Source organism: Pseudochaenichthys georgianus, chromosome 7, assembly GCF_902827115.2.
Source record: "Pseudochaenichthys georgianus chromosome 7, fPseGeo1.2, whole genome shotgun sequence".
In the NCBI taxonomy this organism is placed as follows: domain Eukaryota; kingdom Metazoa; phylum Chordata; class Actinopteri; order Perciformes; family Channichthyidae; genus Pseudochaenichthys; species Pseudochaenichthys georgianus.
The window spans coordinates 774,324-797,517 of NC_047509.1; the positions used below are offsets into that span (position 1 = coordinate 774,324).

Here is a 23,194-nt window from a genome sequence, read left to right on the forward strand (position 1 = left end):
TCTAAACACGACGCACGTTTTGGCTCTGACTCACAAGCAAAACATTTTAACAGGTTGCAGCACTGCTTTACATAATCCCATACAAGCAGCAGACACACTGCAGCTATGACACATGTGACACACACACACACACACACACACACACACACACACACACACACACACACACACACACCCCCACCCACCCACCCACCCGTGGGGCAGATTGAAGAGGAAAACACGAAAGCAGACGGGCTAAGTGGAGTCACACTCTTTGTTTCTTCAGCTGTGGCACTAAAGCTGCGTCCTTGAAGCTACACTGTACGACTGCAGGGAGCACAGCAGACCACTTCACATGATTCAGTGCAGGTGAGCCTCCAGACAAGAAAGAAGAGGAGGAAATGATGGAGGAAACAAAGATTTCAGCATGCTAACGTCGGCGGATAATTCAGGGGTGTCACACATACGGACTTTGCAAAGTGCACACATTACAGAGAATACATTAACTGCCATTTTCAATGTATAAATTATATACGTTTACAAGGCAGGGGGATCACTTAAAGGTGGGGTAGGTAAGTTTGAGAAACCGGCTCGAGATCGCTAGAATTTGAAAATACACAACCGGAGAAAATCTGCCACTTCCTCACAGAGCCCCTCCTCCAACACACACGAACGCGCACATGACCAATGAGGGCACGAGATCAGTGTGTGCCCCGATGGAAGGCTGACAGGCAGGTAGGCCATCCAATCCGATTGGTTGTACTTTTTACAGTATTACGGCTTCTACAGATGACATTTTTTTATGGATTTTTTGTCAAAGCACTTCAGATATTCATTGCTATCGGGATGTTAAGAGCATTCCATGGAATATAACAAAAAGTGTATCTCGAGCCGGTTTCTCAAACTTACCTACCCCACCTTTAACCATCTTCCTTAATAGTTCCCATTTTAGTTTGCATGTTGGTGTCAGTTCATTATTATTATTATTTTTTTTTTTTTTTGTTAATAATTCTTTTTTTGTTGTTGTTATAATTATTAATCTGAGTGAAAAAAGAAAAAAAGGAGAATATATATATATTATTGTTATATATTTGTTTTGTTTCTGACATGTTCAATAAATTGACTAAACATCTCAGTTCAGGTGGTCAGGATTACTATACACATGTGGAAATGAACGTAAAATCATTTTTAGATCTTGAAAAGTTGTTTTGATCATAAAGTAAAATACTATATTGTTCAGTTCCAGATATCGTTGCCTTTCTAGATACACTGATCCATACATTGTAATGCACACGTGTAAGCAGGGCCGTTTCTAGCTTTTTGGGGGCCCTGTGCAAGATGCTGTTTGGGGGGCCCTAGTTTTTACAGTTTTTAACTACAATGGGGGGATTCCGAAGCCTTTCAGGTGATCTGTGGAGACGCATCAATCTGTTACACTTTAAAAAGGTAAACAATAAGTCTCCTGTACGTCAATGAATGCAATAGATGCAGCATTTTCTCGACAATGTGACAGCCCAACGATGATTTGGACGCTATTACCCCAAACACACACGCCACAGCTTTGCTATCATTGCAGTGGAGTTGTGTTCATATCCTACATCTAAAGACGGCTAATTTTAATTCTCCCCAAATATATATTGATGCTGAACCTGAACTTTCAGCTTGGGGGCCCCCTAGTGGCCGCGGGGGCCCTCTGCATGGTCCGCCTATAGGAAGAAACGGCCCTGCGTGTAAGTGATAAACTGAAGCATAGAAATTTGCACTTATTTTCTTAAGAAAATGTCAGGTTGTTTGGTCGTTAAATGGGAAACATATTCAGAATCTACTGATTTCCACTGAAACAAAGGAAAACTATTTGGAGTTTTTATAGGTTGTTATGCTATGATTTTACTGGTCTGGCCAACGTCAGATGAAATGGGCTGTAATTTTAACTCTGAAGTAAATGTGTTTGATGCTCCTGAGCTAAACTTTACGACTACAGGAAACACAGCAGAGCTCTTCAGTCGAGGAGAGCCTTCAGACGAGAAGAGAAGAAGAAGATACGATGCAGAGAACTGAGATTTCAGCATGCTAACGTAATGTGTTTTAAAGGTCCCCCTACATCAAACTTGTGTCCCCTCTTCTCAATGTCTCTTCTACATCAACATGTGTCACCTCTTCTTCATGTCTCTTCTACCATCACATGTGTCCCCCTTCTTCATGTCTCTTCTACATCAACATGTGTCCCCTCTTCTCCATGTCTCTTCTACATCAACATGTGTCCCCTCTTCTTCATGTCTCTTCTACATCAACATGTGTCCCCTCTTCTTCATGTCTCTCTTACATCAACATGTGTCCCCTCTTCTTCATGTTCTTCTACATCAACATGTGTCCCCTCTTCTTCATGTCTCTCTACATCAACATGTGTCCCCTCTTCTTCATGTCTCTTCTACATCAACATGTGTCCCCTCTTCTCATGTCTCTTCTACATCAACATGTGTCCCCCTCTTCTTCATGTCTCTTCTACATCAACATGTGTCCTCCTCTTCTTCATGTCTCTTCTACATCAACATGTGTCCCCTCTTCTTCATGTCTCTTCTACATCAACATGTGTCCCCTCTCTTCATGTCTCTTCTACATCAACATGTGTGTCCCCTCTTCTCCATGTCTCTTCTACATCAACATGTGTCCCCTCTTCTTCATGTCTCTCTACATCAACATGTGTCCCCTCTTCTTCACGTCTCTTCTACAATCAACATGTGTCCCCTCTTCTTCACGTCTCTTCTACATCAACATGTGTCCCCTCTTCTTCATGTCTCTTCTACATCAACATGTGTCCCTCTTCTTCAATGTCCTCTTCTACATCAACATGTGTCCCCTCTTCTTCATGTCTCTTCTACATCAACATGTGTCCCCTCTTCTTCACTGTCTCTTCTACATCAACATGTGTCCCCTCTTCTTCACTGTCTCTCTTACATCAACATGTGTCCCCTCTTCTTCATGTCGTCTTCTACATCAACATGTGTCCCCTCTTCTTCATGTCTCTTCTACATCAACATGTGTCCCCAATCTTCTTCATGTCTCGTCTACATCACATGTGTCCCCTCTTCTTCATGTCTCTTCTACATCAACATGTGTCCCCTCTTCTTCATGTCTCTCTTACATCAACATGTGTCCCCTCTTCTTCATGTCTCTTCTACAATCAACATGTGTCCCCTCTTCTCCATGCTCTTCTACATCAACATGTGTCCCCCCTCTTCTTCATGTCTCTTCTAACATCAACATGTGTCCCAACTTCTTCATGTCTCTTCTACATCACATGTGTCCCCTCTTCTTCATGTCTCTTCTACATCAACATGTGTCCCCTCTTCTTCATGTCTCTCTTACATCAACATGTGTCCCCCTCTTCTTCATGTCTCTTCTACATCAACATGTGTCCCCTCTTCTCCATGTCTCTTCTACATCAACATGTGTCCCCTCTTCTTCATGTCTCTTCTACATCAACATGTGTCCTCTCCATGTCTCTTCTACATCAACATGTGTCCCCTCTTCTTCATGTCTCTTCTACATCAACATGTGTCCCCTCTTCTTCATGTCTCTTCTACATCAACATGTGTCCCCTCTTCTCCATGTCTCTTCTACATATCTCTTCTACATCAACATGTGTCCCCTCTTCTTCATGTCTCTCCTACATATCTCTTCTACATCAACATGTGTCCCCTCTTCTTCATGTCTCTCCTACATCAACATGTGTCCCCTCTTCATTCACGTCTCTCTATTCATACATCAACAGTTGTCCCCTCTTCTTCACTGTCTCTTCTACATCAACATGTGTCCCCTCTTCTTCATGTCTCTTCTACATCAGACATGGTGTCCCCTCTTCTTCATTCTCCTTCTACAATCAACATGTGGTCCCTCTTCTTCATGTCTCTTCTAACATCAACATGTTGTCCCCTCTTCTTCATGTCCTCGCTTACATCAACATGGTGTCCCCTCTTCTTCATGTCTCTTCTACATCAACATGTGTCCCTCCCTCTTCTCCATGTCTCTTCTACATCAACATGTGTCCCCTCTTCTTCATGTCTCTTCTACAATCACATGTGTGTCCCAACTTCTTCATAGTCCTCTTCTACAATCAAACAATGTGTCCCCTCTCTTCTTCATGTCTCTTCTACATCAACATGTGTCCCCTCTTCATTCATGTCCTCTCTTACCATCAACAGTGTCCCCTCTTCTTCATGTCTCTTCTATGCAATCAACAATGTGTCCCCTCTTCTCTCCATGTCCTCTTCTACATCAACATGTGTCCCCTCTTCTTCATGTCTCTTCTACATCAACATGTGTCCTCTCTTCTTCATGTCTCTTCTACATCAACATGTGTCCCCTCTTCTTCATGTCTCTTCTACATCAACATGTGTCCCCTCTTCTTCATGTCTCTTCTACATCAACATGTGTCCCCTCTTCTCCATGTCTCTTCTACATCAACATGTGTCCCCTCTTCTTCATGTCTCTTCTACATCAACATGTGTCCCCTCTTCTTCACGTCTCTTCTACATCAACATGTGTCCCCTCTTCTTCATGTCTCTTCTACATCAACATGTGTCCCCTCTTCTTCATGTCTCTTCTACATCAACATGTGTCCCCTCTTCTTCATGTCTCTTCTACATCAACATGTGTCCCCTCTTCTTCATGTCTCTTCTACATCAACATGTGTCCCCTCTTCTTCATGTCTCTTCTACATCAACATGTGTCCCCTCTTCTTCACGTCTCTTCTACATCAACATGTGTCCCCTCTTCTTCACGTCTCTTCTACATCAACATGTGTCCCCTCTTCTTCATGTCTCTTCTACATCAACATGTGTCCCCTCTTCTTCATGTCTCTTCTACATCAACATGTGTCCCCTCTTCTTCATGTCTCTTCTACATCAACATGTGTCCCCTCTTCTTCATGTCTCTTCTACATCAACATGTGTCCCCTCTTCTTCATGTCTCTCTTACATCAACATGTGTCCCCTCTTCTTCATGTCTCTTCTACATCAACATGTGTCCCCTCTTCTCCATGTCTCTTCTACATCAACATGTGTCCCCTCTTCTTCATGTCTCTTCTACATCAACATGTGTCCCAACTTCTTCATGTCTCTTCTACATCAACATGTGTCCCCTCTTCTTCATGTCTCTTCTACATCAACATGTGTCCCCTCTTCTTCATGTCTCTCTTACATCAACATGTGTCCTCTCTTCTTCATGTCTCTTCTACATCAACATGTGTCCCCTCTTCTTCATGTCTCTTCTACATCAACATGTGTCCTCTCTTCTTCATGTCTCTTCTACATCAACATGTGTCCTCTCTTCTTCATGTCTCTTCTACATCAACATGTGTCCCCTCTTCTTCATGTCTCTTCTACATCAACATGTGTCCTCTCTTCTTCATGTCTCTTCTACATCAACATGTGTCCCCTCTTCTTCATGTCTCTTCTACATCAACATGTGTCCCCCTCTTCTTCATGTCTCTTTCTACATCAACATGTGTCCCCTCTTCTTCATGTCTCTTCTACATCAACATGTGTCCCCTCTTCTTCATGTCTCTTCTACATCAACATGTGTCCCCTCTTCTTCATGTCTCTTCTACATCAACATGTGTCCCCTCTTCTCCATGTCTCTTCTACATCAACATGTGTCCCCTCTTCTTCATGTCTCTTCTACATCAACATGTGTCCCCTCTTCTTCATGTCTCTTCTACATCAACATGTGTCCCCTCTGTGGAAAGAGACTCTGAAAGCTTCAGGAACAAAGATTCTCTCTCTTTTTGATCCATTTCTATAAAAACCTGTCTGAAAATGAGCTGATCAGATTTTGGCCACTTTATGATGTCATAACGATGTGTTGTCTTGTGTAGCCATTAGCCAATCAGCAACCAAGGTAACCCCCCCCCCCCCACCTTATTACCTGAATCTCCTCTAGAGCACCATTGAGTTCTTTGTAACCAAATGTCTCTCAGAGGGGCGTGGGGAGGGGCTCCTTATTTTCGTAACACACAGAGAATCAGCACTTTGGAAACAGGGCTGAAACAGAGGGGATTATGGGTAATGCTGCAATGATCTGTTTGGTGTTTCAGCCAATCAGAGACAGGCTCTGTATATATCTGAGACCTGTGATATATTAATGAAAAACAGTATAATAGGGGACCTTTAAGTAGCTCGCTCTGAACCCACTTGACCCGACCAGCATGAGACTCGGTTGTGGGTTAGAGAGTTCAGGGACCCTGAGACCAGACGCCGTCTCTGGGGCTCAGAAGCAGGAAGAGCACACCCTATCCTGCCCTGCATCTTCCAGTAGTGCATGAACGTTTAAACGTAGCATCCTGCACCCTAAGGGGACCTTCCCCAGTCTTGTAATCCAGGATGATTAATCCCAATTAACCCATTTATTACCTCAGAGGACGAAGACGAAGAACGCTATGGGAAAATAACCTTTAAGAGAAGTGCGCCATCATCCGTGGGTTTGGAAAACACACCCGGTAGAACAAAGAGAGGTTTAATATTTCAGCGGTACTGCGGTCTTAATACCTCAGAAGAGATCTACAAATGTGGAGCAGAAAGTCCTGGTTTGTGTTGGACGAGAGGCGGAGAAATAAACGTCTGACATGGAGAACGAGTTTCAGACTGCAAACACAGCTGCTGGAGTTTCCCTTCAGAGGAGCAGACCTCCACCTGGACAGTAATGGGAATCACAGAGGGTTTCCTGCAGGGATCCTCGCTGTGATTCAACTGGAGGATTTCCCTCTGACTCAAACCTCTCACACACGTATGAAAGCAGTCGGTCAATATTTAACACGAGCTGACAGGCTCTGTTCATCCGTTCTGAACCAATACAGCTTAACTGAATGATTATGTGTTTTTCTTTCGCATGTCAAGATGGCGATAGGCAAGGCAAGTTTATTTATATAGCACTTTTCAACGCAAGGCAATTCAAAGTGCTTTACAAAAAAAAAAAAAAAAGACATTAAGCATTAAAAAAGAAAAGCTAATAATAAAATAAAAATACATGGATAAAAGTTACAGTACAGTTTAAGATATGAATAGTTCAATTAAAAGCAGCGACAAAAAGAAAGGTCTTCAGCCTGGATTTAAAAGTAGTAAGAGTTGCAGCGGACCTGCAGGTTTAGATAGAGGAACAAAAAATCAAAGGTGGAGTTTTCTTTGGGAGGGGGGGTTTAAGAATGGTTAAAAAAAATTATAATAAGGTTAAGATTGAAGTATTAATGCCTGGCAAATAAAAAAAACGAAATAAATGAATATAAAAGTAAAAAAATACATTAAAATTAAATAAATAAACGTATTAATAAAATAAAATTACTCAAAAATAATAAAGAAATGGGGAAAAAATTGTGTTCGGAGAATTAAATACAAATGATAATTGTCAAGAATAAACATTACATTTTGCAATTATTTTAAAAACTGAAAGTGTTATTGACACCCAAACCTCCCCTGACTTTTACCATTATACCTGGCTCTATTACTCTTCGGTAGACATCGAATAATGTAAATCCTTTGAGAAATAATCGGAGCGATGTAGGAACATGAACATGCATCTGAGTCCAGTTGTTTATGGCAGCTTTTCAAAGGGGAACAAATACAGGAAATAACATAAGAAACCGATCGCTCTTTAATCAGCGAGCTGGCGGTCACACAGAAGTGCAGACACGGCGACAGAATGATAGAGATCTGAATGTGCCGTAAGTGAGGAGGAATTAGCATTTAATGAGTCTTTATCTGGCGAGGATCAGCGGACATTTCTCCGCCCTCAGCCTTATCTGCGAGCTGTGTCTCAAAAGGTGAAGCATTTAATGAAGCTCTGGCTGCAGTCTGCTGAGAGCTGCGTTAGCCTTTGTGGAGGAAGGGGCAGTTCAATCTGAGGATGGCTATGCTAATATTGTATGGAGGACGAGTGATGCACAGCTGAATGACACACACTGTGGATAAAGTGAGAGGAGAGAAAAGAATGTGCACATTTAATTAAGGGATTAAAATCAGCACTAAGCACCTGTAAAGCAATGACCAATAGAGTAATGCAGGGATGTTCTATTTCTTCGTTGGAACCTGAAGGCAGCATTTCCCCAATTTTGGTTTATAGCAGGAAATAATCTCCGTGGCAAACACACGTTTATGATACTTACATTTAGTTCAGCAGGATAATCTCCATTTATTAACACCACTTTATGATTTCTGAAGTATAAAGCTATCGTTGGGCTATAAAGGAAATACAGCACGGTCACATGACTTCACGTCACCACCGCTAAGCTAAAGGTGGCTATCGTTGGGCTATAAAGGAACTACAGCACGGTCACATGACTTCACATCACCACCGCTAAACTAAAGGTGGCTAATGTTGGGCTATAAAGGAACTACAGCACGGTCACATGACTTCACGTCACCACTGCTAAGCTAAAGGTGGCTAATGTAGGGCTATAAAGGAACGACAGCACGGTCACATGACTTCACGTCACCACCGCTAAGCTAAAGGTGGCTAATGTTGGGCTATAAAGGAACGACAGCACGGTCACATGACTTCACGTCACCACCGCTAAGCTAAAGGCGGCTAATGTTGGGCTATAAAGGAACGACAGCACGGTCACATGACTTCAAGTCACCACAGCTAAGCTAAAGGCGGCTAATGTTGGGCTATAAAGGAACGACAGCACGGTCACATGACTTCACGTCACCACCGCTAAGCTAAAGGTGGCTAATGTTGGGCTATAAAGGAACTACACCATGGTCACATGACTTCACCACCGCTAAGCTAAAGGCGGCTAATGTTGAGCTATAAAGGAACTACAGCATGGTCACATGACTTCACGTCACCACCGCTAAGCTAAAGGCGGCTAATGTTGGGCTATAAAGGACCAACAGCACGGTCACATGACTTCATGTCACCACCGCTAAGCTAAAGGTGGCTAATGTGGGGCTATAAAGGAACTACAGCACGGTCACATGACTTCACGTCACCACCGCTAAGCTAAAGGAGGCTAATGTTGGGCTATAAAGGAACTACAGCACGGTCACATGACTTCACGTCACCACCGCTAAGCTAAAGGAGGCTAATGTTGGGGCTTGTGTTAACCACAGACCTTATTTAAGGCTAACAACCCAAAACACATTCAGAAAATCATTGACTTCAAGACAAGGGGTCAGGAAGCTAATTTTCAGGTTACTGGTTTAAGGAAAAATGTTTTAGATACTAATTTAAACTCATATTAACATGTTTGTCAGCATTATGTGGATGAATATCATTCCCGTTTCACAACAGACACTTGTAGCACATTTAACCCCACCGGCTGCCACACAGCAGCCACTAACGAGCACCACCCTTCCACCAAATCACAATTAAGCATGAATTAAACTACTGTAAGTGATCCGGCTGCATGTGAGGAATGTGTAAACGGCTTCAACTGCAACTGAGGAGTCTCATTCAAGCAATCAAGAGGAAAAATATAAAATGTCCCACCTCACCACAATTGGCAGACTGTAACCGCCGTTTTATGTGGGGTTGAGAAATTAGGGGTGATGCAGAGTGCTGGAACTTGCTGATGTGACATTATCCATGCCTAATGCGCTTTATGATGAGGTTACAGAGGGAGGTTGTGAGAGGGCAAATTCCTCCAAACATTACCCCCCGCTACCCCTCCTTCATTCAACATTTAATTGTCTTCCACCCAGCTGCAAAAAGCTGATGTCACTTGAACACCATTATAACCGCTTTAAGCTAAAAAGAGGGGGGGAAATCACGTTTGTTCAGCCGGCTGCGTCACCAGCTGCAGTCATAAACCGTGGAGAGGGCAAATGGTGGAAGAAGGGGAAAAGTTGTAGCCTACATACCTCAGCGACAGAGAAGTCAAATGTGCACAAATACGTTGTTTACTCTGCACTATCAACACTTGATTAAACACTGAAGTGGTTCCATATCAGTGAAGAGATGCAGCGACCTGACCTTCACTGCACTCAGTCACACAACAAACATGGCTACAGTAACCGTTGGAATAAACTTCAGACAGAGTATATCATCTGAAGGGGTTCTAACATACAATATGAAGTAGTGGAAAAAGTAAAAAACAACAAACAAATCAGGTGTATATCAGCATGTAGTGTCTCTACTTTAAAGAGTCCTCTCCTGCTGATGTTCAGGTGTATATCAGCATGTAGTGTCTCTACTTTAAAGAGTCCTCTCCTGCTGATGTTCAGGTGTATATCAGTATGTAGTGTCTCTACTTTAAAGAGTCCTCTCCTGCTGATGTCCAGGTGTATATCAGGATGTAGTGTCTCTACTTTAAAGAGTCCTCTCCTGCTGATGTTCAGGTGTATATCAGTATGTAGTGTCTCTACTTTAAAGAGTCCTCTCCTGCTGATGTTCAGGTGTATATCAGTGTGTAGTGTCTCTACTTTAAAGAGTCCTCTCCTGCTGATGTTCAGGTGTATATCAGTATGTAGTGTCTCTACTTTAAAGAGTCCTCTCCTGCTGATGTTCAGGTGTATATCAGTATGTAGTGTCTCTACTTTAAAGAGTCCTCTCCTGCTGATGTTCAGGTGTATATCAGCATGTAGTGTCTCTACTTTAAAGAGTCCTCTCCTGCTGATGTTCAGGTGTATATCAGTATGTAGTGTCTCTACTTTAAAGAGTCCTCTCCTGCTGATGTCCAGGTGTATATCAGGATGTAGTGTCTCTACTTTAAAGAGTCCTCTCCTGCTGATGTTCAGGTGTATATCAGTATGTAGTGTCTCTACTTTAAAGAGTCCTCTCCTGCTGATGTTCAGGTGTATATCAGTGTGTAGTGTCTCTACTTTAAAGAGTCCTCTCCTGCTGATGTTCAGGTGTATATCAGCATGTAGTGTCTCTACTTTAAAGAGTCCTCTCCTGCTGATGTTCAGGTGTATATCAGTATGTAGTGTCTCTACTTTAAAGAGTCCTCTCCTGCTGATGTCCAGGTGTATATCAGGATGTAGTGTCTCTACTTTAAAGAGTCCTCTCCTGCTGATGTTCAGGTGTATATCAGTATGTAGTGTCTCTACTTTAAAGAGTCCTCTCCTGCTGATGTTCAGGTGTATATCAGTATGTAGTGTCTCTTCATGTCTCCATGCTTTAATGTTCAAAAAGCTCTTTATTCTTCTCATACTGTCTGTGCTGCAGCACCTATTTTCACCCTCTGTCTGAAACCAGAGCCCAGCCTGCTCTGATTGGTTAGCTGGCCGCCCCTTAGCCTATCACTTACAATGTGTTGAAGCGCTAGCCAATAGAAGCGCGAGTAGACTTGCATGTTGAGCAACTTGGAATTAAAATGTTTTTGTGCACAATGTAAATTATTTATAGTATTTGTTTTTCATTGGGAACTATGAAATGTAGATAAGAAATAATATACTTATTTAAATGTGGCATTTTTTTTAAATCTGTATCTCTTCTCAAACACTTCTGCTTCTTGGTTGGATGCGGTCACTTCTACAAAAAGGGATCTGGGGTATTGAATTTTGACTTCCTGGAAATTAAGTGTTATTAATATTAGGGTGGTTGTTGTTGTGGTTGTTGTTGTTGTTGGAATATTCAACAACAACAGAAATCCCACAATAAGAGATAACTATGATTTGGTGCATATTAAAGTCCATCAGTAACAATATCTAGCTTTTTAAAATATAAATTTGTTTTGACATTGTGAATCCATTCCGTACCTCAGATCTATTCTCACATGAATCCATACCCCTCCCCCAGCCCTCGGTGAAACCCCCGACATATTGTGGAAACATCTCTCTGCAGAACACCTCATCAGCATAATGAAGTGATACCTGGATCAATGGGGAGTGGACGCTTCAGTTGACATGTTGAACAAATTAATGAGTAATTGCATGAAGTCATCCTGAAGCAATATTGACTTTTCAGAGTGAGATCAGCTGAGAGCACGGAGAGGATGACGGACGACGGCTCGCAGACCACATGGAGCCGGTCAGAGCCAAGGCCAGACAGAAGCTAGACACACACACACACTCCTGGAGATGATGAGAGTAGCAGTGCATGCTGGGATGGCGTGTGCAGACTTCCGAGAGTCTCCACATTTATATTTAATGGTCACATGGTGCTGTGAGAAGCAGATAGAATAATCGGTGTCTTTCAACCTGCAGATAAATTCCACAAATCTGGGAATTACATGTACTCAAGGATACTTCTTTCAAATTGTGTATTTCCATTTAATTCAACTTTGTACTTTCACTCTACTACATCTTAAAGAGGCCCTGTTCTGCTTTGTGTTGTGTTCCCGTTCCTGTGGTGCGTTCTATAGGTGTTGGTGCATGTAAACGGTCTGCAAAGCCGTAAATCAATAGTCAAAATAAACAGTTAGGTATTTTTTTCCAAATGTGTGCCGCCCTACTTTCAATACCCGTCCTGTCCAGTGTCCAAATGTGGTTATTTTTCTTTATTTGGTGGTCCTCCAACCTCTCAACAAATGTTATATGCAAAATCCAAAATGTAGAAGTAGAAGAAGAAACCACAGGGAATTAAAAAACACTTATTAAAGTGGCCAGATAATTAAAAAGAAGCAAAGATATTTCATACAACGCTGGTCTTTGTCAGGGCTTAATGATCCCTATAATGGCTTTTTAATGATTTATCCACCATAAGAAAGTTCCATGTGGTTACTTGTTCTTACATTTTGAAATGCCTGCATCCCCTTCCAGGTTATTCCCCGTTTTTCAAATGCATCCAACACATCCTCCATGCCTGGTTCAGTCTGCAAAGCCACCAGTTACCTTTCTTTTCTATATATTAAATACACTTTCTAAGTTTTACATCAGCAGGAAAATGCACGTCCACAAAATAATTTCCCTCTGAAGGATAAGAGCGTTGGGCGACAGTTGGGCTGCGAATCAGACGAGCTGCAGCCAAACAATGCTGTTTATCGTCACTCGGGGAAATGAGCCAGTATCCAACTTACAGTTTCAACTAGAAGACGTGACGCTTCTATGAATGAAATAATTTGGTTTTCTTAAAAGTCCAAGTCAATTTCTCTAAGGTTTAAAGATGTTCACTTTAAAACAATTTAAAACAAAGAAAATAAATAAATAAATGTCCTTATTTCAGACGCTGGAAACAGCATTTTCTGGCATTTTTGCAATAAAAGCTCTTTTAAAAACGAACAGAAAAGTTAGCGATTCTGCCCGTTCACTCAGCGATTACCCGACTCATCCATGCAGCTCTATCCCTCACCCCTATATCCTCTCATCCCTCTGTGGCTGTATCACATTGGTATTATGAAGTCTTGATTGGTGTTACGGCCCGTCCACATGGCGGCGTGGGGTGACGTCAAAACGCATCGTGGTTCTGTCGCGGCGCTTTGCCTCCGTTGCTTCGACGGAAGCGTCAGCCAATCAAATCATATGCCAGTCCAAGCTCTAGCCAATCAAACCGCGTGCGTGTGTGTCCGGGGCGGGAGATTCATGTGATTGGTTGTTGGTCGAGGTTCAGACACGCCCGCCGGCAAGCGACAACGCACGCCGCCGTGTGGACGGTTAATGTGTGAAAACCAGCAGCTGCTCTGAATGAAACCTCTGAGCATGCACGACGAGGGAAACATTTCAAACATCCCGCCACGTTTTCACGAGTTAAGTATCGAACATTAAGTAGCGCGTTACTGTAATCAGATTACATTGGGCAGTAATGCAGTTACATGTTGCTGTCAGAAAAAGCAGCAATTACATTAAGAACAAAGTCATGTGGTCGCTTGCGTTGCTTTAAGGTCTTCAACTATCTGCGTTACGGGAGGACGGCACAATAAATCAAACGTCCCGTTTCTCTTGCGCTCAGTGATGGAAACCGAGCTAAAGAAAACACGATGTTCAGGATTATTAGATTAAGGGATGTGCGCTGATCTGGGCTTAATGAGGTTTAACATTATATTGTCATTTGATTTATGGTAGTAGTCCAAAAGTAACTAGTCGTGTAACCTATTACTTTCAGAAGTGAGTAATAGTGTAAAGTAAGGTATGACTTTTTCTGAAGTAACTAGTAATGTGTATTACGTCACTTTTTTAGAGTAACTACCCCAACACTGCTGCTTCACACCAAACTGGTCCCACCCCCCAAAATACACCCCGTGTGCCCCCCCTCCCCTCCCCTCCCCCTTTACCAGTGGTCCTGCAGGAGTTTAACAGCGGCTGCTTCACACCTCTACATAATGCCCAGCTCACCGGGGGGTATCTCTCACCTCCACAGAGAGGCTGTTGTATTAAACATGTTGGGGGGGGGGCAGCTGTTGAAACACTCCGTCTGTGCCCCCCCACAACACACACACACACACACACACACACACTCAGACACAGTAGGGAGCAGAGGTGGCGTCTCATTTCTTGGCTGCAATTAACAAACTTCATTCTGTATCTATGTTTAGATTGTGGGTTCTTTAGATACTCTATTGATATATAATATATATATTCTACAGTTGACATGTATACACTTATTGTATGTGTTGATGATTTTGTAAATCCCTCCTCTGTGGGACGAATAAAGGTATTCTGATATGTTATCTTATTATATTTGTAACTCTGTGTAATACCTGTGAACGGCTGACAAAACAATTTAATATCAATAAACTATATTTAATCTATTTTTGTTTTGTTTTCTAAGATAGGGTTTAAAATACTTCTATTTGTGTGTATTCTCGACATCAAAATGGCTCCAACTGTATTTATGTATGAAATACGTCACACCCAAACGAGTCCCTTGCATCATAAGTCCTGTATTCGTGGCGAGCAGCCGGTACAAGAGGAATGCAATGATGTGTAGTAGCTCTACATACAGAGAAGAAAAGCACGCATTAGAATAAGACGTAAGAACACCACCACGGCTCACAGCGAGTAGCGGCGATGTAAGGTGTTGAGGCATGATAAACGCTTTCACCCCCAGGGGAACAAAGCAATAAACGTGCTTCTGGCTCAGGAGATGTGATGCCGATTTGAATTTGGGACGATGAGCTCATTGCTATTTAAAGCAGGGCCGTTATCAGGTTACCATGTGAACCACTTTGCGCCCCGGGGTTAAAGCAGAGCTGCAGTCAGAGATTAGATCTGACGTCTGAGTCACAACGACCCCGACCGACGACTCACTCAGACGCGACGTCCTCTGGGCTTTTTCCTACGTGACATCGGGGTCTTTAAACGCCCCGTCAGCCTCCACTCTGACACACACACACACACACACACACACATATATCACTTCAGGGGACATTACATTGACTTACATGCATTTCCTGGAGACTTATCCTAACCAACACATGCCTTACTCTAACCAAGTCTTCACCCTAAAATTAATGATCCCCCTTATGGAGACCTCCAATTTGTCCCCATAAGGGAGGTGAGTCCCCACAGGGTGACTGTGTAAACAGATGTAGGTCCCCACAAGTATAGTAATGCTAGGACACACACACACACACACACACACACACACACACACACACACACACACACACACACACACACACACACACACACACACACACACACACACACACACACACACACACACACACACACACACACACACACACACACACACACACACACACACACACACACACACACACACACACACACACACACACACACACACACACACACACACACACACACACACACACACACACACACAATGTAAAGCCCCCTTTCACCAGCAGACCGGGCAAAAGCTAGACGTTATGTTCGAGGCCTTCACAGACACTGGCCTGATTATCAGAGGTGCGTACAGAGAGAATCCTCAGAAGGCCAGTAAATTAAAAACAGAAGTGAGTCATAGCGCTAAAATGGAAAACAGTAAACAGTTTCACAAAGAGCCTCATTGTCTGCGCCCTTAAAGACCTGCAGAGAAAAAGCTTGGCAGCTAAAATATACACCCTTGATTTAAAACCAGGCAACACTGACTGGACACAGAGAAAACACACACAGCCTTTAGTGGCCAGAAGAGACCCGAGTCCAAAGTCAATATTGCTCTAACCCCGTGAGAGAGGGTACACTTCAGGAGAGTGACCGACACGGACAGAGTGTCGTCATGGCCAAAAAATCCTTAATTCACCGACACTGAAACACAAGCAGAGACTGGAACACATCAGCACACACACATCCTTCACTCAAGTAGAAGTACAGATACTCGTGTTTAAAAATACTCTGGTGAAAGTAGAAGTACTGACTAAACTTCTTTACTCAAGTCAAAGTAACGAGGCTTTGAAGTGTACTTCAGTAAAAAGTACCCATAGCTAGCAGCTGCTTTAAAGAGTACCTGACCTCCCTTTATATTAATAGAACAATAATGTCATTGTTAGCTAATGAATGTTTCCATGCTGAACAACGGCAACATGACAACGTTTCCATTGGTCCCTCTTCTTTAGAGAAGACCAGGAAGTGATGGATACACGGATCGTGTTCAAATCAATAGGCACGCAGTGACTCTAAAGAATAATGACCACGCACCAACACACATTCAGACTAAAGGAACCAGCTGTTTGGGAAATGAGAGAAGTAGAAAGTACAGGTATTTGTGTTCAACATGTAAGAAGTAGAAAGTACAGGTATTTGAGTTCAACATGTAAGAAGTAGAAAGTACAGGTATTTGGGTTCAACATGTAAGAAGTAGAAAGTACAGGTATTTGAGTTCAACATGTAAGAAGTAGAAAGTACAGGTATTTGTGTTCAACATGTAAGAAGTAGAAAGTACAGGTATTTGAGTTCAACATGTAAGAAGTAGAAAGTACAGGTATTTGAGTTCAACATGTAAGAAGTAGAAAGTACAGGTATTTGAGTTCAACATGTAGGAAGTAGAAAGTACAGGTATTTGTGTTCAACATGTAGGAAGTAGAAAGTACAGGTATTTGAGTTCAACATGTAAGAAGTAGAAAGTCATCAGAAAAATAAGTAGTGGAGTAAAGTACTGATACCAGAAAAATGTACTTAATTACAGTAACGAAGTATTTGTACTCCACTACTTCCCACTTCTGATCGCCACACACTGCTTTCTATAAAAAAAAGTATTTAAAATCTATGTTTGAAGGTCCAGCATGCACCATGATTTGTCTGCAGACTCCCTTCACTGCAGGCCGGGTATGTTATTATTTACAGCCTCGACCTTTCGACCCCTCTATCTGAAGGATGATCCTCCCGTATCGCCGCCAGGCACCGAGAGAGCACTCAGTTCAAAGATGTTTGGGTGGGATATCTTCCTGGACTCACAGAGTTTATGTGAGGTGCTCTTTGGGTAACTTTGGCTTGATTTGAAGTGCTAATATGCGCAATCTGTGTGTGTGAAAACAAGCGTTACACCGCAGAGTCATGGTGGGCAAAAGCTACATGCTAACACACATCGCTAGCAAAGCAGCGTGTGGACAAGGCGAGCTTTAATGATGGAATAAGAATAACTAATCAACTCAAAGATGAGGGACCCACACTCAATTATATCCGGAACTATTGTTAAATGTGATTAAAGCGAGGCATTACATACATTATTGGACAGTTTTCTGACGACGTTAGCTAGCTAGAAAGCAGTGTTTAGATCAATCGTCCCATAGCCAGCCCAACACGATTTTTAACTGTAGGAAATTATTTTTTAAAAAACTATAAATCTTTGTCTGCACAAAAGCTAAATGTAGTGCAATATCTCTTTCTGTGATGAAGAGGAGTATAAGTATGAAGAAGCAAGGAAATTATAAGTATGAGTAGCTTGAAATGGTACCTAAGTACAGTGAGTAAATGTACTTTGGCCCACACACACACTTATATACATATATGGTGCTCTCTTCCTGTGTGTCTCTGACAGTGTGTCCTCAGGCGTTCTTCCATGGTGGCCGTCTGTCCAAACTTAATTTCATTACGTCGAGCCGAGGGCCATGACGGAGACACATTTATAAACGTATTGTCAAGTTGATGTCAAACTGAGAGAAAGTGAAGCTTTGTGTTCATGTAGCTGTCAGAAGGGTTTATGGGAGAAGAATCCCTGCCTTGTCTCAACTTCTGCCAGCCATGGTTTATTTTAAAGTGTCTCTACTTTAAAGAGTTCTCTCCTGCTGATGTTCAGGTGTATATCAGTATTTAGTGTCTCTACTTTAAAGAGTCCTCTCCTGCTGATGTTCAGGTGTATATCAGTATGTAGTGTCTCTACTTTAAAGAGTCCTCTCCTGCTGATGTTCAGGTGTATATCAGTATGTAGTGTCTCTACTTTAAAGAGTCCTCTCCTGCTGATGTTCAGGTGTATATCAGTATGTAGTGTCTCTACTTTAAAGAGTCCTCTCCTGCTGATGTTCAGGTGTATATCAGTATGTAGTGTCTCTACTTTAAAGAGTCCTCTCCTGCTGATGTTCAGGTGTATATCAGTATGTAGTGTCTCCACTTTAAAGAGTCCTACAGAACACACTACAGGAAAGGAAAAGCCTAAGAAGCAGAACATTGCCTCTTTAAAGTGATGAATAACATGTCTTGTGGGAAGAGCAGCTCATCATTTCCTTTCAACCCTAACCTGACCTCACCCTGACTTTGGGTGATGACGGTGATTCGATGGAAAAAAAAGAAATGGTACGTCACTGATATGTTCTCAGAAACTGTGAATGAAAGTTTGCAGATGTGTGTGACTTGAAGATAAAGTGATAAGTCATGTTCCTAAATATCTCCTGTTTTGTGTTGTTTGACTTCGAAGTACATGGAAATTGGTGGAATTAGAGTAGCAATTCCTGCATTCAGTGTGCTTTCTGGGGTTTTCCCTTCCTGTTTTGGACATGTAAACGTCACAATTTAGACATGAAATACTGACATACACCTGATAATCAGCAGGAGAGAACTCTTTAAAGTAGAGACACTACATACTGATATACACCTGATAATCAGCAGGAGAGAACTCTTTAAAGTAGAGACACTACATACTGATATACACCTGATAATCAGCAGGAGAGAACTCTTTAAAGTAGAGACACTACATACTGATATACACCTGAACATCAGCAGGAGAGAACTCTTTAAAGCAGAGACACTACATACTGATATACACCTGAACATCAGCAGGAGAGGACTCTTTAAAGTAGAGACACTACACACTGATATACACCTGATAATCAGCAGGAGAGAACTCTTTAAAGTAGAGACACTACATACTGATATACACCTGATAATCAGCAGGAGAGAACTCTTTAAAGTAGAGACACTACATACTGATATACACCTGAACATCAGCAGGAGAGAACTCTTTAAAGTAGAGACACTACATACTGATATACACCTGAACATCAGCAGGAGAGAACTCTTTAAAGTAGAGACACTACATACTGATATACACCTGAACATCAGCAGGAGAGAACTCTTTAAAGTAGAGACACTACATACTGATATACACCTGAACATCAGCAGGAGAGAACTCTTTAAAGTAGAGACACTACATACTGACATACACCTGAACATCAGCAGGAGAGAACTCTTTAAAGTAGAGACACTACATACTGATATACACCTGAACATCAGCAGGAGAGGACTCTTTAAAGTAGAGACACTACATACTGATATACACCTGAACATCAGCAGGAGAGAACTCTTTAAAGTAGAGACACTACATACTGATATACACCTGAACATCAGCAGGAGAGAACTCTTTAAAGTAGAGACACTACATACTGATATACACCTGAACATCAGCAGGAGAGAACTCTTTAAAGTAGAGACACTACATACTGACATACACCTGAACATCAGCAGGAGAGAACTCTTTAAAGTAGAGACACTACATACTGATATACACCTGAACATCAGCAGGAGAGGACTCTTTAAAGTAGAGACACTACATACTTATATACACCTGAACATGAGCAGGAGAGGACTCTTTAAAGTAGAGACACTACATACTGATATACACCTGAACATCAGCAGGAGAGAACTCTTTAAAGTAGAGACACTACATACTGATATACACCTGAACATCAGCAGGAGAGAACTCTTTAAAGTAGAGACACTACATACTGACATACACCTGAACATCAGCAGGAGAGAACTCTTTAAAGTAGAGACACTACATACTGATATACACCTGAACATCAGCAGGAGAGGACTCTTTAAAGTAGAGACACTACATACTTATATACACCTGAACATGAGCAGGAGAGGACTCTTTAAAGTAGAGACACTACATACTGACATACACCTGAACATCAGCAGGAGAGAACTCTTTAAAGTAGAGACACTACATACTGATATACACCTGAACATCAGCAGGAGAGGACTCTTTAAAGTAGAGACACTACATACTGATATACACCTGAACATCAGCAGGAGAGGACTCTTTAAAGTAGAGACACTACATACTGATATACACCTGAACATCAGCAGGAGAGGACTCTTTAAAGTAGAGACACTACATACAGAAAACTGTAGTGGAGTAAAGAAATAAATTTTTGCTTGGATACAAGTACTGCAAGCTCATACTGAAGTACAGTACTTGAGTACATGTACTTTATTGCATTACACCACTGTGAATTACAGGGCAGGGAGACGAGGCTTCAACATCATTCCTGTCCCGCACATTATCTCACCGCCTCCCCCAGGAGCACGGAGAGAAGTTCAGATTAAGTCATCAGAAGGATGACGTGAGCTCAGCGTGTCTCACAGTTAGTGAGCCGAGGAGAAGATGATGAAGGGGGGGGGGGGGGGAAGGCTAGACAGTGGTGGAGGTGGGGGGAGAATGACATCATCAGCAGAGGAGGAAGTGAGGAAGAAGAGGGGTTCACGAATCCATAAATCATCGGTGGAATCACTTTCCAGACTTTAAGAAGCCTCAAGACCCTCCTGTTCGGCCCCGCATGTTACCGACTGGTCGTTATTTTAATTCTAACCTTTTTTTACGTTACCATATTTTATTCCACATGCTCCTTAGATAGCACCTTGAGGTGACGTTGTTTTTAAAGTGTGCTATATAAATGAAATGTATTATTATCATTTGAATAAATCATCCCTCCGTCCTGAAGTGAATCCCCTGCTTCCCAGGAATGGTTTATTAAAGAGACAGGGGGAGATATAAGGGGGGGGGGGGGGGGGGAACAGGGAAACCAGAGCTGCTTCTCGGCACAAAGCCCTCTCTGAAATCCCAGCATGCTCGCTGGTGTAGCTCTGCAGACTCAGCCAGGAAGTCTGAGGGAAAGAAAAGCCTTTTTTCCTGACGAGTATTACACAGAGCTGCTGGAGCCCATCCTCTGCAGCGGGGGAGAGTAACTATGTATTTTAGTTAAATACATCCTGGGGCAAATATTGTACTTTTCACTCCAGTAGATTTATTTAACACTCGCAGCTACTTGAACATATAAAAACATGTCACATGCTGACAATGCAGTACTTATAATAGCTGGAGCCCATTCTCTGCAGCGGGGGAGAGTATAAGTGCATGTACTCAAGTATTTTAGTTAAGTGCATCTTAGGGCAAATATTGTACTTTTTACTCCACTACATGTACATAACCCTCACAGATACTTTATATAAAAACATGTGACATGCTGACGATGCAGTACATCATACACACATTGAAGTATTTACATTTGGTGCACATTGACAAACTACAATATGAAAAGTATAAAAACTAGATAATATTAAAAACCCTTTTGCCTATATTTGGTTTATCATTATTGTGTATTTCATATTATTCTGAAATGGACCATCGTGCAGAATGAGTACTTTTATTTGTTGTACCGTAAGTACATTTTTAAATCAAGACTTTTACGTGTAGCGGAGTATTTTAAGACCATAGTATTTGTACTTTGACTTAAGTAAAGGATCTTCTTACACCACTGATCCTCTGCAATGTGTGGCAGAGATGCAGCTTTCTTTCCTCTGATATAAACTCTCAGACATGGTGCTTCTCCTCACAGAGTATTAGACCTCACCACAGGCATGTGTGCATCAGTTTAAGTTGCTTTAAAAATGCCAGAAATCTCAGAGAGGAATGCGAGACAATCAGAGCAGCTGGGTGTCACAGAGAGAGACTGCAGCTAAGAGGCTTTTCAGGTTAAAAGGTCAGAGATAAATGTCATTTGGTAGGGCAACACGATCGGGATTGAAAGAAGGGATCGAAAGGTCTGGGGGTTTTATGATGAGATAGCCACTCTTTTATATTAACGTCGGAGTTGCACAATGCAATTTGCTGAATTGATTGAATTACAGCTGTGAGCAGACAGAGATCCCAGCATTGGCACCAAAGCTGATTAAACAAGTCTCCCACACATGATTCCCTTTTGTAAAAACCTTAAAACAGGGGAAATGCTTGGCGAACACATTGGAAAGTTTGCGCACAAAACATATGGGGTTCACTTTCTTCTAAATGTTTCAGCGTGTGGAGGAACTTGTTGCTTAACAAGTTACATTTTGAATATAAAAAGTGTGTTTTAAAGAGACTCACCTGGCAGAATCAGCCAAATAAAAGTCCACAGAGTATCCGAAGTAGCTCCCATTTGGTCCGGTGTACACAGCCGGGTTCTCCACATCCAGGTTGAACGCCTCCCCGGGCCGGGAAACAGAGAGCAGAAGCCCGCAGAAAGAGAGCAGGCAGCGGGCGAGCATGGCTCCAGTCCCCGGCGTCTTTACGCGGAACCGCTCCAAGCGCATTTTTTAAATAATTAATCCACTAAAGTTGGGTTTGAAGACGGGGAAAGTGTCCAAGTGTTGAGTCCACAGATGAAGCGTGAAAACAGAGGTGTATTTGGGGCTAAAAGTGCATCCCTGTGACTCGTTGCTTGGTGTCTAAACGCTCCTCTGCGCGTCCTCAACGATCTGCGGGAAACCTCCTCTCTCTCCTCCTCAGCTGAAGGGAGTTCCCACAGAGGAGGAGGAGTCTGTGGTTTCCTAAAAAAAAAGAGGAGGACACTTCTAATCCATTGACCTGTCTCATGTTTACTTTGTGGTTTACAATGTGGTCACTTTTCAGTCTAGAGACTTTCTTATCCGGAGGATTATTAACCAGAGGAACAATGCACCCAATGCTTTCGATTTTATCTCGGTGTTATCTTACGTGGCTGGAGCTGCTGTTAAAGTCAATGAAGGATAATCCTGCGGCTCTTTATCTCTGCAGGTTGTCACTGAAATGCAGGATTTATGCACTCTTTTAATGCAATATATACTTTTAACTGGCACTAACTTTTTACAATGCATCTTATTTTTATCCTGGTTTCATAACAGAATCAAAATACGTAATTTATCAT

At 42.2% G+C, this 23,194-nt stretch overlaps 1 protein-coding gene across 1 annotated transcript in view; it reads right to left on the reverse strand.

The window, feature by feature from the left end:
* The window catches only part of itga5 (integrin, alpha 5 (fibronectin receptor, alpha polypeptide)), an 82,670-nt gene extending 59,918 nt beyond the window's left edge, over positions 1-22,752 (reverse strand). Inside the window, 1 exon segment of the mRNA XM_034086392.2 lies at positions 22,396-22,752. Within this exon segment, the coding sequence (XP_033942283.1) occupies positions 22,396-22,601 (206 nt within the window). The 5' untranslated portion in view covers positions 22,602-22,752.
* Positions 22,753-23,194: the final 442 nt, after the last annotated feature.